Here is a 14424-nt window from a genome sequence, read left to right on the forward strand (position 1 = left end):
GCCGTAGTAGAGGTATCCTGTCGCCAACTAGCCTCCATCTTGCTATATGCAATGAGAAATCACGTGACGTCACACTGAACGCTGCACAAAGAGCGGTTGCGTCACAATTTGATGCGGAATGACGTGCGTATTTTCACTCGACAGCTCATGCGCCGACGGTCACTTTTCAAGCAAACGAGCTGCGTACGTTATCGCCTAGTACCGTGATCGACCTAAGCGTTGTTTGTGTGTTGTTCTGATTACCAAAACCGCCGAATTTTGTTTTCTGTTTTCGTAAATTTCAGCATCACATGATATAAAAAGCATGATGTAGAGACAGAAGCTAAATGAAGACTGTTGACGCCTGGCGAAGTCTCTGATTAACGAAAAAAAAAATGCGAACGAACGTGAACAGAGGAACATCCGACAAAACAGGACCAGAGCTCCCTCTCTGATCCTGTGGTGCCCGTAATGGCACTTAACGCGTTTCAGTGAAAGCGAACCAGAATGAAAAAAGATGCTTTTTTTTTTTTTTTTTTTTTTTTTAGATACGAAGACTGCTTCTGCGGCGAAATCGTACGAGTGCTGGTGACCGTAGAAAAAAAGGAGGATAACAAGCACGCTGAAAAACTAATTCCTGATAATTAACTTTTTATACGTTGCAGCTAGGCATCTAAATGCAATTTTAATCTGGTGATAACGCCACCTGAAATCACCAGATTTCAAATCCCCTCACCTCCTCCAAAAGTGTCAAGAAGATAGGGATTTACACGAAAGTTAACAAAGCAGATACACAGAGTCAATGGCTGTTATACCACAAATCTCAGCTAGGAGAACAAGCGCACAAGAGTCTAGCTTTTTCTTCTATCAGACGCCACTTAAAGCCACCAGGCGGTAATATTCTAAAGGGAAAAGTGCTTCACTATGTCGAACCGCAAGAGATAGAAAACGTGACAGTTGACACTGTCTTAGTGTTTCATGATGAAACAATACCACTTCCAGTGAGGATTCTTCCCTTACGGGAAAAGAAGTAGCTGGAGCCGCTATCGGCCTCCAAAAGTTCCTTAATGCAGAGCTTTCAGGCACGTCAACAACAAAACGACAAAAAGGACATCAAAGTTGAGTTTTCATTCAAATACGTTTAGGGTGGTGAGTATATTTATCATTATTCCATCCGTATTTTGTGTCTGCTTTGGTATTCAGCATTTTTCGGAGTCATTCTTTTATTGTGAAAGCAATACTGCGACAGCCAAAGCGAGACTTCGGGTTGCCACAGCTGCGCTGTGAAGAGGCCTAGCTACGGTCTCCTCATAAAAAATCAGCCTGCCATCACATATGAATTCACGCTACCCCTATGCCACGTGCAGGAGCTGCTAACTCGGGTCGCTCCTTTCATATGGGAGGGTGATATCAGAATTAGCCTGCCAGAACGATTTGCATTCTCGTCACCCCTACGACACGCAGGCACGTCCATACGGCTTGGTTGAAGCGTGACTTTATATGTGAGCTGGTAGCTTAGGCTCTCGCGTCATACCCTTAAAGGATGAGCTTAAGTGTCCCCAATAATGTGTAGCACCTTACACTGATAGGGCGTGATATGGGAATAATTTAGCAGGCAAAAGAAGCTTCCGACGTTGCTTTCGCAATTCAACTAGTGTTAACCAGAGCTAAACCACCACTAATTTTTGTAAAAGTTCTGCATTCGCAGCACTTTTAAATCCATCAACTGGTGCAATCTTTGATTCAACATTAAACGATGATGTAACAAATGTCATTATCGCGGGTACTTAAAACAAATACGTTTGCTAACGTCATCTACGACGAAATAAGTATAACGACTATGGCTCGAACCTTGCCTTTTCAACCTCGCTCCTCTGAACTCTTCTACGTTTGACGCTGGATTTGTGGATCTATATACACCTTCCCCACTTTCCACTTTCGCGTCTCTGGCTCTCGGCGGAAAAGCGACAAATCCGCGCACATATACCGCGTTCCTCTGTATTATACGTGTTTCTGCAATACTCTCAGGAACCGAGCGTGTGCCCCGAACATTCCGCCCTCTTCGATGTTTACGAGGAACGCGATGAGAAAGTTTCATTCGGCGACCAGCACTGGACCGCGTGGCCGCACAATTGAAATTCGAGACGCGTGATCAGTTATTACCCGCTTCTGCGCCGCGGGCGCGGGGAAGAGGAGGCAGTCAGCTCCCCATATGCACCATGTGTTCGGGTGTCGACGCCTTCACTGCCGCTGGCATTGATCAGAATTTGATTGCTGGCCTCGTTGCACTCAAGACGTCATCAAACTTCCTGAGAATTCTCCCTCTTCTATTCGGTGCCGCCGCTCGGATCCCATCCGGTTATATGCTTCTTTGCAGCTCCGTGCGAGGCCTGTCCTCAACATTTCCTTTTTCCTTTGTATGCGCTAGAGTGTGGCTATAGATGATAGAAGCAGGGGCTTGCTTGCTTTCTTGCTCGCTCGCTTTCCCGTTTCCCCGCTGCCTCACTCACTCACTCACTCACTCACTCACTCACTCACTCACTCACTCACTCACTCACTCACTCACTCACTCACTCACTCACTCACTCACTCACTCACTCACTCACTCACTCACTCACTCACTCACTCACTCACTCACTCACTCACTCACTCACTCACTCACTCACTCACTCACTCACTCACTCACTCACTCACTCACTCACTCACTCACTCACTCACTCACTCACTCACTCACTCACTCACTCACTCACTCACTCACTCACTCACTCACTCACTCACTCACTCACTCACTCACTCACTCACTCACTCACTCACTCACTCACTCACTCACTCACTCACTCACTCACTCACTCACTCACTCACTCACTCACTCACTCACTCACTCACTCACTCACTCACTCACTCAAAGGTTTAATCAACACCATTTTATAGCTGTATTCATTCATTAAACAGCGTGCACTCAATGCACGCGTATCAAAGATTTGTGCCCCGTAGGGGTGGTGCAGTGGTTTAGGGCGCTTGATTGCTGTGTCCAAGAATGCAGGATCGAGTCCCGGCCGCGACGGCCCCTTTTCGACGGAGGCGAGAATAAAGGCGCCGGTGTGCTGTACAATGTCATAATCATCATCAACAACAGCCGGGCTATACCCACTGCAGGGCGCAGACCTAGTTCGACCATATTCCTTCAATTAAAACGGTTCTGCGCTAGCTGCATCCACTTAACCCCTGCAAACTTCTTAACATCATCCGCCCACCTGACTTTCTACCACTCCCTGCTATGCTTTCCTTCCCTTGGTATCCAATTTCTTACCCTTTCAGACCATCGATTATCCTCTCTTCGCACTAAATTCCCTTCCCGTGGCCACTTCTTCTTCTTGATATCCACTAGAATGTCGTTAACTCGAGTTATTTCACTGACCCACTATGTGCGCTATGCAAGTTCCGATGTCAGCGCACGTTAAAGAACCCCAGGTGGTCGAAATTTCTGGAGCTCTCCACTAAAGCGTCTCTCATAGCTTGAGTCGCTTTGGGACGTCAAACACTACTAACAAAACCAAACCAAACCAAAAAAATGTGCGAAAATAAACAAATGATTGCAGAATTACTACTTGTGTGCGAAAAGGGAAACAACGCCGTGTAACGCGGAAAATTCGAAATGACAGTGGTACGATAGTGATTGATTAATTAGATAATTGAGTTTGTTTCAGACATTTATTGCCACACTTTAACTAATATTTTTGTGATTGCGTTTTTAAATAAAGATCAATTGTAAGGCAGGCACAGCGAATGAGAACACGTCACACCTTTTGACAGCTTGTAATTACTGTACTAAGCCCAGTACTCTATCGCAAGCAACGTTCACCGTATCGGAGCAGTAGTGATGAGATAAAGCCAAACGGATAATATACGTGCTGGCACATCTTGCACACACGTGGCACTCAACAGAGGGGAGGTGCGCGCTAGCAAACGCTGCTTTATAGATAAGCTATGACCGTTGACCTTGCGGCAATGAAACAATGGCTGGTTTCCTCATATGCACTAAAAGGTTCGCGTGCCAAACTTTCTTTGCTAGCAATGCTGGAGCAGGCCTCGCAGAACCGTTACCGGACTTCGGGAATCTGCTAGGCGTACCGAGTTTGTGCAATCAAGAGCCTCTAACGGCCGCATACTTGCGTGCCTACTTTTAACGTTTGTTAAAAATTCAACACGTGTGCTTGCGTGCCCCGCGCGCACGTGTGTTAAGTGTCGCAAGAAGCAGAATAACCAGCAGCTATGTAAAATACCGGTTTAGAGGGCGTATAAAGTGTGGACAAAGGTGGAGGGCCCCCACAGAAATGGACGCGAGAGTGCTTCAGCTTGGGAACGGATAAGTGGACGGCCCAGGTTTTGATGTACGCATGCACGAGGTTATCAGGAAGGCGGGAACAGATAGTTGGGGGGGGGGGGGGGCAGTGAGTCAGTCTGCTGTCGCTAGCTCTAATTAGGAAGGGGATTACTGACATGCTGACGACGTGTTTTCACGTGTACAGGACACAAGTTGAGGGCTCATGGAAAGTCTTTAAAATACGCGGAGGACAGAGAAATGAGCTACGAAAAGGAAACCTATAGGAACAAGATTAGCAGACAGGTAGACAACATAGTGGGTCAGGGAACAAACGCGAGTTAACAATATCCTCAAAGAAATAAATAATAAAAAAATGAGACTGAAGAGGACATGACTCATGCCCAGCCATCGCTTCCCATCTCGAATTTTCTGGCAAGTGAAAGAAGGGAAGGTTGAGACAGGGTTCCTAGTGAATACGCGGGTCATGGTAACGAAATAGAATCTAGAATGATACCTGGCGTTTTCTGCCGTCGTTTGTAATCAATGAAAGTAGCGGGCAGGCAATATTGTAGTTGAAAACAGAGCATCAAGAAGAAAAAGAGTGCCAAAGTGCAAACGAGACGGCAAGCCAGGTGGGTGGAGGGAGGTTAGGAAGTTCGCAGGGAGGGACGTTAACTGATGGTCAGTGGGTGAGGCAGTAGGTGTAGTCTGATGGCGGTGATGAGAACTTGCTGACGTTGTATTTGGGTGCATCTTGCTTCGTGGCCTTTCATACTCCCTTGTGCCCCGCCGGGGTGGTGCAGTGGTAAGACGCCCGACTACTGTGCCGGAGTACCCGGGTTCGATCCCGACCTCGGCGGCTGCGTTTCGATGGAGGCGAAACGAAGAGGCGTCCGTGTGCTGTGCGATGTCAGCGCACGTTAAAGATCCCCAGGTGGTCGAAATTACTCCGTAGCCCTCCACTACGGCTCCTCTTTCTCTCTATCCACTTTCTCTCCCACCTTCCTCCCTTCCCTTACGGCGCGGTTCAGGTGTCCACAGCTACAAGTGTGACAGATACTGCGCCTTTCCTTTCCTGTGAACCAACCAATCAATCAATCATACTCCCTTGTCCAGCCCGAATCAATCAATCAATCAATCAATCAATCAATCAATCAATCAATCAATCAATCAATCAATCAATCAATCAATCAATCAAATAATGATAACTACTGAATCAGACAGTCAGTCAATCAACCAACCCAAACTATTACCGATTAAAGTAACTGATCTACCAAACAATGAACCACTCAGTTAATAAACAAGGAGATAAAGAAATTCTTGTAGAAAGTGCAGAGTGCCGCACACTGCAGAAACTTGCCTTGGCGTCTTCCTCCATTTGGTCCAGCATACGTTTCACGACGTTCTGGTACTTCTCCCAAAAATTGAAGCCGTGTGGCTCGAGGCCAGGCGTCCGCTCCAGCCACCGCTGACCAAGAAGATGAAGAGAAATAAAAGAAAGACAGAGGTTTCCATTAACTCTTTAGACACCTGAATCTCAGTCTTGCTTTTCATTTTAATTGTTTGCGATCCCTTTCTTATTACGCTTCGTAGCAAACAGTGTAGTTAAAGTGTATTGAAAGGAATACTCTCTAGCCACGTTACATTGGGAACTGCATGAAGATCAAAAGGAGCTACAAGGGGCTGTCAATAGAAACGTAAAAAGAAAGCCGAATGCGGAAATATTGTAAACATCGTCGTTGATATTTTGCATAAAATGAGCGGCAGGAACTCCCTGTATGTTATACTTTTTCTTTTTTTCTTTTTTTTTTTTTTCAAAGTTTATCTAACTGACGACGCTATATGGCTGGAACACTCCTCCAGCATTGGCTTCATTTGCCTCCGCTTTCGTGGTCGCGGCACTTAAGCAAATAAGGTACCGCAGCTGCTGAGACCGAAGGAAGGAAGAAGGAAGGGCACTAGTTTGCCGATTGGTTGCAGCTAGGCTACTATCGCATAAAATGGTTTTGAGGAAATGGAAGTCACAGTAACACCGGTCACACCTCAGTAGAGCAGTAAAGGAAGGGGGAAAATGTGAGTGAAATGAAAGAGCTGCCGCAGTGGGAGGGCTCCACAATAATTTCGAACACCTAGGCATCTTTAACGCGCACTGATATCACACAGCACACGTGCACCTTTTGTGCTTCGCGTACATCAAAATTTGCGTTTGAGCCCGTTTACTTCGGCTTACTATCGGAGCAGCTCAGCCACCGAGAGGAGTAGGAGGAGGGAGGGAGAGAGAGAGAGATGCTGAGCGATGGGGTCAGAATAATAGCTGCAGTATTCCTGCACGTTTGTTGAACGCGCTGCCTAGTACAAAAAGAAAAACAGTTGAACTCGGCGGCACGAACTATGGCGGCCGACCTGACCAGCGCCAGTTACATGTCGAAAGAGAGGAGATTTCATCAGCGTATGCCACAATGTGCCATACAGATCCCCGAGTCTTCGATTCAGTCGGAGTAGCAGCGGACTTGCAGCCTACCGTCACAGCGATATTCAGGACCACGCTGATACCATCCTTCCGGCGCCGGCGCTGGTCGCGCGGGTCGCCACACACCAAAACGGCGAAGGCAGCAGCCGAACTCGCTGTCGCTCGCTGTGAAAAGTTGTGTCTGATGACGGAGGCTCGAGGGCACAACGGGGCTTCCACCATTTTTGAAGCCGTCTATGAGCTATGCGTTTTCCAGAATGAATTTAATCCTTACATCTGCTCTCAGCGGCGAGATATTCTGTATTTTCTCCCGTCCGAGTTAGCACACGGAAGGCAATGACAGTAGAAATGACACACACACTGACGCTACGAGTGCACACTGCCCCCCCCCCCCCCCCCCCCCTCTCCCCACGCACTCATCGCGCGATACAACGTTATTATCCTTTCATCCAGCCTTACCGTCTACGCACCGACTAAAAAGGGGAAAAATGCTATACAAGTCAGCCACTCCTGTTTAATAGTGTCTCTTGGCATTCTCCTGGGGAACACCGTGCACTATCGTTATACTGGTCCGCGATGCTTGAAGAAACTGACATGCTCAGTCGTAACCTGAAGCGATGTTGCGAATATGCAAATAAGGTGACAGGTATTGGGATGAAGGGCAACAAATGCCTCATTTTTTCTTGAAGCCGATTCAGGGATCAAAGGCACATTTAAGAAAACACGACCAGTTACAAATAGCCTGGCGTTTCGTGATTCGGCTACCGGTCACTTGGTATCTAAATATAGCTTAATAGCTCTATTGTTTCTCGAGCGATCAAATGCCCCAGTAGTAACTACGCAAAAGTTGCTTTACATTCGGACATCTGCTTTGTTTTCTGTCCTAATAATCCGCAAGTAATCTCATATGACGCCATCGCTGAGTACTTGAGGAAACGGCCGGTAGTGACGGCGTCCTTCCATTTTTCAGGCTCCCTTTTTTTGCTTATGAAAACTCAATTATTGGTAAGAGTATAGCCTTTGTAATCAGCTAGACGTAATCTGTCGTTCAAAGCCGTCTTCAATTTGTCTTCAGTGTCCCTTCAACACCTAGTAAAACGCATGCGCAGTGAGTGAAATCTTGAAGGCTGCGGCAGGCAAAACCCAAACAACAGACAAACCTCAATGAGTTGTAGTAGGTGAGTTCCTTCTCGGATTCCTGTATCTTCTGGATGGCCGAGGGGTCCTCAACACCTTCTGGTAGTGCTGCTTGCGTAGTTGACTCGAAGCTCCTGCAGACCACATCAGCTCCATGTCACGTTTACGAAAAAAAAACAACAACAACAAAAACAAACAGGAGAGACGGGAAAGGAAATCGGTACTAAAATTGTGCACGGGACGCAAACTGGAGAGGCAAGTGAACATACTGCACTCACCTGTGTAAGAAGTGTCAAGCGAACATAAAACAAAACTTCTTTTTTTTTTACATGTTCCCTGGCGGCGGCTTCTGGAGTTGCGTGATGCCGCGATACGAAATAAATTTACGAACTACAAAGATAGCTGACCTCGGTCGACTGAGCGCATGCTTTAACGTTCCCCTCTGTAAGAACATTAATTAAGTCGATCGATAACTATCGGGGTTGTTCGCATACGTTTATGGAGGGGGGGGGGGGGGGGGGGGGGGGGGGGGGGGTGTGCTGTAATTAGCACATGCGTAGTGGCCCATGAAAGTAAGCGATAATATTTTATTTCTAGGCCACATATAAGGAAGTCGATTCGGTTACTTTATATGCCGCTGGCGCCTTTCAAGAACGTCCTTATAATTTACACTGCATTTTTATTATATTCACATTACAAATAATGACGCCAAATCTCAGCAACACTTTAGATATCTCGCATCCGTGCCTGTTGCTATCGCAGTGTTCAAGGTTGTCTAAAATGCGTGCATTTAGTACGTATTTAATCGCTCTTCGCTGATTTGTTTAATGCTTCAATGATTTCCTTATTTCATCGATATGCACAAGCCGCCACTCAATTAAAATCACCCAATTCTTGCATTTCGCTGAAAAAAAAAAAAAAAAGGATGTTTGGCCACTGATCAACCTCTCGTAGAAAATATTTCATGCACCGGTGACTGTGAGGCATCGTTCCCGGAACGAGCGGCCGCATAATATATTTGAAAATACTAATGAATAGCGGAATTATATAAATCGCGATCCATCTATTCTGTTAGCTTCATATAGGTGGTTTTTAGCTCTCCTGTCTGGTTAGCTATATAGCCTCCACAGGCAGAAATGACCCTCTTTCTCCTATGCTGGCAGTAGGCATGGAGCGTCGGGGGTGGAACACGTCAGATACCGATGTTATGGTCTCGCCTTGTGAGATTCCTTTCTTCCTTTTAGCCGTCGCTTGCACATAAGGCCTCAATTCTTAGATAGGCACGTGTGTGCGTGCGTTTTGTGAGTGTGAGCGTACGTGTAAAGTTAAAAAGGACAAACCATTATTAACTGAAAGTCGGACACTCACATTCTTTACTCCCAACTTGTTCTCGATGAGGCGAAACTGGAGGCTTTGGAATCCGGATGCGGGCGCCAGGTAACCCCTGCGAGTCACATTCACAGAATGAGTTTGAATTGCTCAAACAAAGCCGGGTCGCCGCCTCCATCGAATGTTCGCTCGATCCAGGGAGTGTGGTGGCCGCCCAAAGCATCAAGCGTCATTTGCATACGATGCGCGCTGCCTTCAGCGAAAGTGTCTACATTTACTACAGGGCGCGACACAGGAAACTGTCTCGCGAGAACAAGAGATAAAATGAGATAAGACGAAGGCTGTGCGTGATAGGATTGAAGTCAAGGTTGACCGTAAGTAACCGCAGAACGAGGTTTGGGTTAGGGAAAGATTATTACGGCATTTGTCGCATGCAAATGATGCTCGATAGGTTAGCATGAGAGGCCTTCTTGCGCAAGTTCCAGCGCGTGCGGACATTTTTTTTTTTTTTTTAATTAAGGTGCTTTGCCCTTGCAGCACCCTGACGATGAACTTGAGGCAGGCATGAGTAAAAAAAAGAAGCTGCTAGACTTGCCTTACAAGCTCTTTGGCAGTGTTTCGCTACTTTCTGCCAATGAGCAAAACGTGTGTAAAACCCTCGGTTGAAAAGATGATCGAAATGTCAATTTCGTTTCTGCATTTGCTCCATCAGTTTCAAGCGGGATTTCCTTACCATAACTATAACAAGAACAGTCTGCCTGGCCCTATTTTTGAGCATCCAAATTATGATGGTTGTTAATCTTGGACCGCATTTCTTTCCTATCGTGCGGCTGGAAATTTGATAACTACACTTGCTACGCTGGGTCAATCTAGTTTAATTTAATGATTATTTGTAGATATTCAGGTCTCATACCAAGTTGAGTACAATACGCCGCACACTGGTTCGGGGACAGGAGAACGTATTTGACACGAACGAATTTTGAAATTCCCAGGTTCGATAACCTCCAAGATCTTTCTACTTAGCAGCGACCTAACGTTAAACATACTCACGCTGGGCTTGCGTACTGGTATTGATACAGCGTATGTCGACGGGAAGTGCGTACGTGACGCAAAAAAGCAAAACATCTTTCTACCGGTGCCCCGCGGTTTGCACGCCGGTCCATGAAAAGTCTCACCTGAATTCCATGAAGTCCAAGGGTGTCATGGTTTCAAGAATCTCCACTTGTTCCTGCAGGAGCTGTTGAAAAGGAATTCGATGCGTATACGTCTCGTGGTTAACGCGTGCAACGTTTGGTAGCGACCGGCTTGCAGAACGCGAGGTCTATAACCGAACTTTCAGGTTAACCACAGCACTTTTTACTCGCTTTCACTCCCTGTCTGAAAGGCGCTTTCGCTCAGGCGCTTGGACAGTAAAGCGCTAAGCGCCAATGACACTTCTGACAAAATCCGCCTATTCACAAAGAGTCGGCGGCCTCTGCTAACGTCACATCTAAGTTAATGTGAATAAATAACCCTGGCTCGAAGCGTATAAACACTTCTGTAGGCCAGCGAACAAAGTGTATTCGCTGATTATTATTCGTCTGAGCACTGCCACTCGGTTACTATATAATGAAAGCCAATGGGGTAAGTAAACCGAATGACCGGCCGCACCCTGATTTGAAATCTGCTACATCTCGGTGGATTCCTGCACATTCACTGCCCATAAACACGCAACTCCAAAGTTCATGCACATGTATTCCAAGCCGGTTCCACTATAGCGCGTCTTTTCCAGTTCCTTCCGTCAACAACTTCAACAACTTTGCATTACTGGAGTCATTGACCACAACTCCGACGCACCTTGGGCGCCCGAAATGGTTCATAGAAAGTTTTGTGCGATGTCAGCGCACGTTAAAGATCCCCAGGTGGTCGACATTACTCCGGAGCCCTCCACTATGGCTCCGCCTTCTCTCTTTCCACTTTCACTCCCACCTTCTTCCCTTCCCTTCCCTTACGGCGCGGTTCAGGTGTCTACATAGCAAGTGTGACAAATACTGCGCCTTTCCCTTCCTGTGAACTAATTAATTAATTAATTATTAATTTAATTATTATTATTATTATTATTATTATTATTATTATTATTATTATTATTATTATTATTATTATTATTATTATTATTATTATTATTATTATTATTATTATTATTATTATTATTATTATTATTATTATTATTACTATTACTATTATACGCCGGATAGGCTCTATACTGTAGCTCGAGAATTGAGACCGTGATGCCGGCTCTGTGGTCTATATGATGCTCACCTTCAGAATGAGGACGACGCGGTTCATCCGGGACGTGATTTGAAACATGTTGGATTCGTTCATGTCCTGCGAAGCGCCATAAAAGGTTTGGAGGTGAGATGGAAAGTGTTATACGTGGAACGCTATGTTCAACTGCGGAGATGGGAACCAGTTGCGGTTGGGATCCGTTCACAAGTAGGAGAAATGAAGCTAGCAATACAGTCCAGCAAATTTATAACGAATCTGACGGTCACGCGGATTACATTCGTTATATCCGAAGTTCGTATTAAGGGGACTTGCGCAATTATGGCTGAAAAAGAAATAGTCGGTCAAATGGGCCTTTTATTTCTTAAAAAGTCCCTTATGCATACCTCTTTTTTCAAAGCAGACCCTATCGTGATCGAGGCGGTTGCTGCGAATGGACCGTTTTAGAACGGTGATGATATCAATAGCTATTTAATAGCTATTAAATAGGCTTTACCCGACAATCTGAAAATACTCTCCGATTTCAGTTATCGTTGGCAGATGAGCTCCTCAACCGCTCTATGTAAGGAAGAAGAAGACTGCCATCTGCGTACCGCCTGCACATCAACAGCCAGGCGGGACAGCAATGCATCGTTGCGAGTCGTATTCAAACTTCTCAAATTGTTGCCTTTTGTTGATAATCGGCCGTGCGAAAATAGTTGCGTTTTCGAGCTGTCTTCTCACGTTAACTACTCTCAAGCTTCCACCTCAGACGTTTCGCCCAACCGGCACACACGTGCACACCGGCTGAACATTTAGCCGGTCGGGGTAAGCGCGGTCGATTGTTAATTGTAATTTCAATGTCGCCAGTTTTACATTTTGAGGGCTTGAAGACGCTTTTCTGTCATTGCCTGACGGAAACAGTGTGTTTTTTCTACTGCAGGTGAGAGTCTACATTGCCTTCTAGTTCGTTAAAACCGAATGGTGCAGCCTTGATTGTTCGTTTTATCTGAGACGGGATGCCGAACCCTAGCACATATTTTGAAGGTAGTTACAACACCATTTGCAATAAACGAGTGTTTTTTTATTACTACAATTTTTAATGAGCTCGACTGTAATACTTAAGTTGCGCAGAGTTAGCGGAAATCGTTTTCTATTAGCGATGATTGAATGAATTAGTAAAAATATATTGAATAATTTTCATGCAAAATTGCATTTAAAAAAAGACAAATACCTTCGTTTTTTTTTGTTTTTTTCTAATTGGTAGGCCTATAAGGTCCTAGATGTCGAGATGATTCCTTACGTCTAACGCAGCACATAAAGTCTAAACTGCGAAACGCGGGAGTGCCTGTTTTTAACATTCTCTCCCAACGGGGTACTTTCTTAATGGTGGTTGACGAGTTTTCGCAGTCGCAGTGACTACCAGCATGCGCGATCGGCCGTAACCTTGCATCGGAACGGTGAATGAATATACTATATATTTACAACCGCTCCGTTGATGGCTTGCTTCAACTCACTATGACACTCGAAATAATATTCCGAGTAGTTGAACATATCTTTTTTCTTATTTTCTAATGAATCAGGTGAATGAATTAGGAGTTTGGATGAAGTGGTCTATGCAGACGCCAGGAGCTCTGTTTTACTTGATTCGCTGGTAACTGACACACCATGTGTAAGTCGTGCAATGTGATTGAATGACTAGACACTTTTACGTCTTCATGCATTAGCGTGTCTCAAAGTGTACTTACACGTATCTTCCCGCTTGCAGACAGAGCTTGCTTAATTAAAAAAAAAAAAAACAATATTGTGTTCAGCCATATTGTTCGCGTAATGAAAGTTAATATTGTTTCCATATAATTTCGGAATGGCTTGTGAACTGGACGCGCAAATGCAGGTTTTTCTAGGACATGTGAGACCTTAGACGAACACCTTGCAGCAAAGCGCCCTAAGTGAGTCTGGATGCTGAGCAAGTTTATTCAACGTCGACAATGTTTGAGTCGATACAGCATTCCCAGGACAGTTTTTAATTCAATCAGTACTACACGTAATGCAACTGAGGCTAAAATTATTTACAGCTTTCTAGATGCGTCTAACGTGCGATGCAAGTTCCAGAGCAGGTGGTTTTCGTGACGGAACAGCGAAATGACAATGTGTTCGTCGCAAAGCGGCTTCAATCGCATATCTCTGTTCCACTTTCTACTGTGGCCGCGGAAGGCATTCTTAAGCATCAGAACTTCATACTGAACAGGTTATTGATCTTAAGGGCCGTTACTACTAAACTATACGGTGCGACTTGATGCGGAATAGCTTCAAGACTGTATAGAAGGTATTCAAGTGACGCCTTGGGCGCCATATTATGGTGCAGAGCATAACTTCAGCAGTACAAGCTGGAGCCGGAGGCGATAAGACGTTTAATTAGATATGTCTGCAGCCTTTCACCGTGCTACTTGCATTGCAAAATGGCGGCCACTGTGGCGTAGATGTATACCTCCATAGAATGCGGCCTAAAAAAATGAATGAAGAAGGAAAAGAGTGAAGAAATAAATGAGGGAATGAACGTAGAAGATGCAATAGAAGAAAGATAATGTAAGATAGCTCACCTTCGTATCCAACAGGGGCTTTATAGAGTCGAGCTCGAAGATAATTTGCTTGAACCATAGTTCATAAGCTGAAACCACAGAAAGAAAGGCGGAATAGAAATACAGAATAGACAAGAAACAGTCTATCAAAAGGCTCAACTGCAATTGCAGTTTAGTAGAGTGTCCCTATCAACTTACCCTGATGCGTGATGATGAAAAGGTGCTCGTCGTGTACCTTCTCGATGCCATGAAATTCGGTGACCATTTTCTGGCAGCCAAGAAGCTTGTCTAGCTACCGTAAAATAGAAAGAAGAACGAGTAAGCGCGACACGTGGTGCATAATATTCACAAAGAAAAATAGTCGA

At 45.3% G+C, this 14424-nt stretch overlaps 1 protein-coding gene across 1 annotated transcript in view; it reads right to left on the bottom strand.

Annotated features, from left to right (window-relative positions):
• v (Tryptophan 2,3-dioxygenase vermilion) overlaps positions 1–14424 on the bottom strand; it is a 62432-nt gene that overhangs the window by 21308 nt on the left and 26700 nt on the right. Inside the window, 10 exon segments of the mRNA XM_084601117.1 lie at positions 5664–5771; positions 7934–7950; positions 7953–8003; positions 8006–8026; positions 8029–8044; positions 9279–9354; positions 10415–10476; positions 11538–11603; positions 14081–14148; positions 14258–14351. Of these exon segments, the coding sequence (XP_084457243.1) occupies positions 5664–5771; positions 7934–7950; positions 7953–8003; positions 8006–8026; positions 8029–8044; positions 9279–9354; positions 10415–10476; positions 11538–11603; positions 14081–14148; positions 14258–14351 (579 nt within the window).

Source organism: Amblyomma maculatum, chromosome 4 (assembly GCF_055883805.1).
Source record: "Amblyomma maculatum isolate TAMU_Amacu chromosome 4, ASM5588380v1, whole genome shotgun sequence".
In the NCBI taxonomy this organism is placed as follows: domain Eukaryota; kingdom Metazoa; phylum Arthropoda; class Arachnida; order Ixodida; family Ixodidae; genus Amblyomma; species Amblyomma maculatum.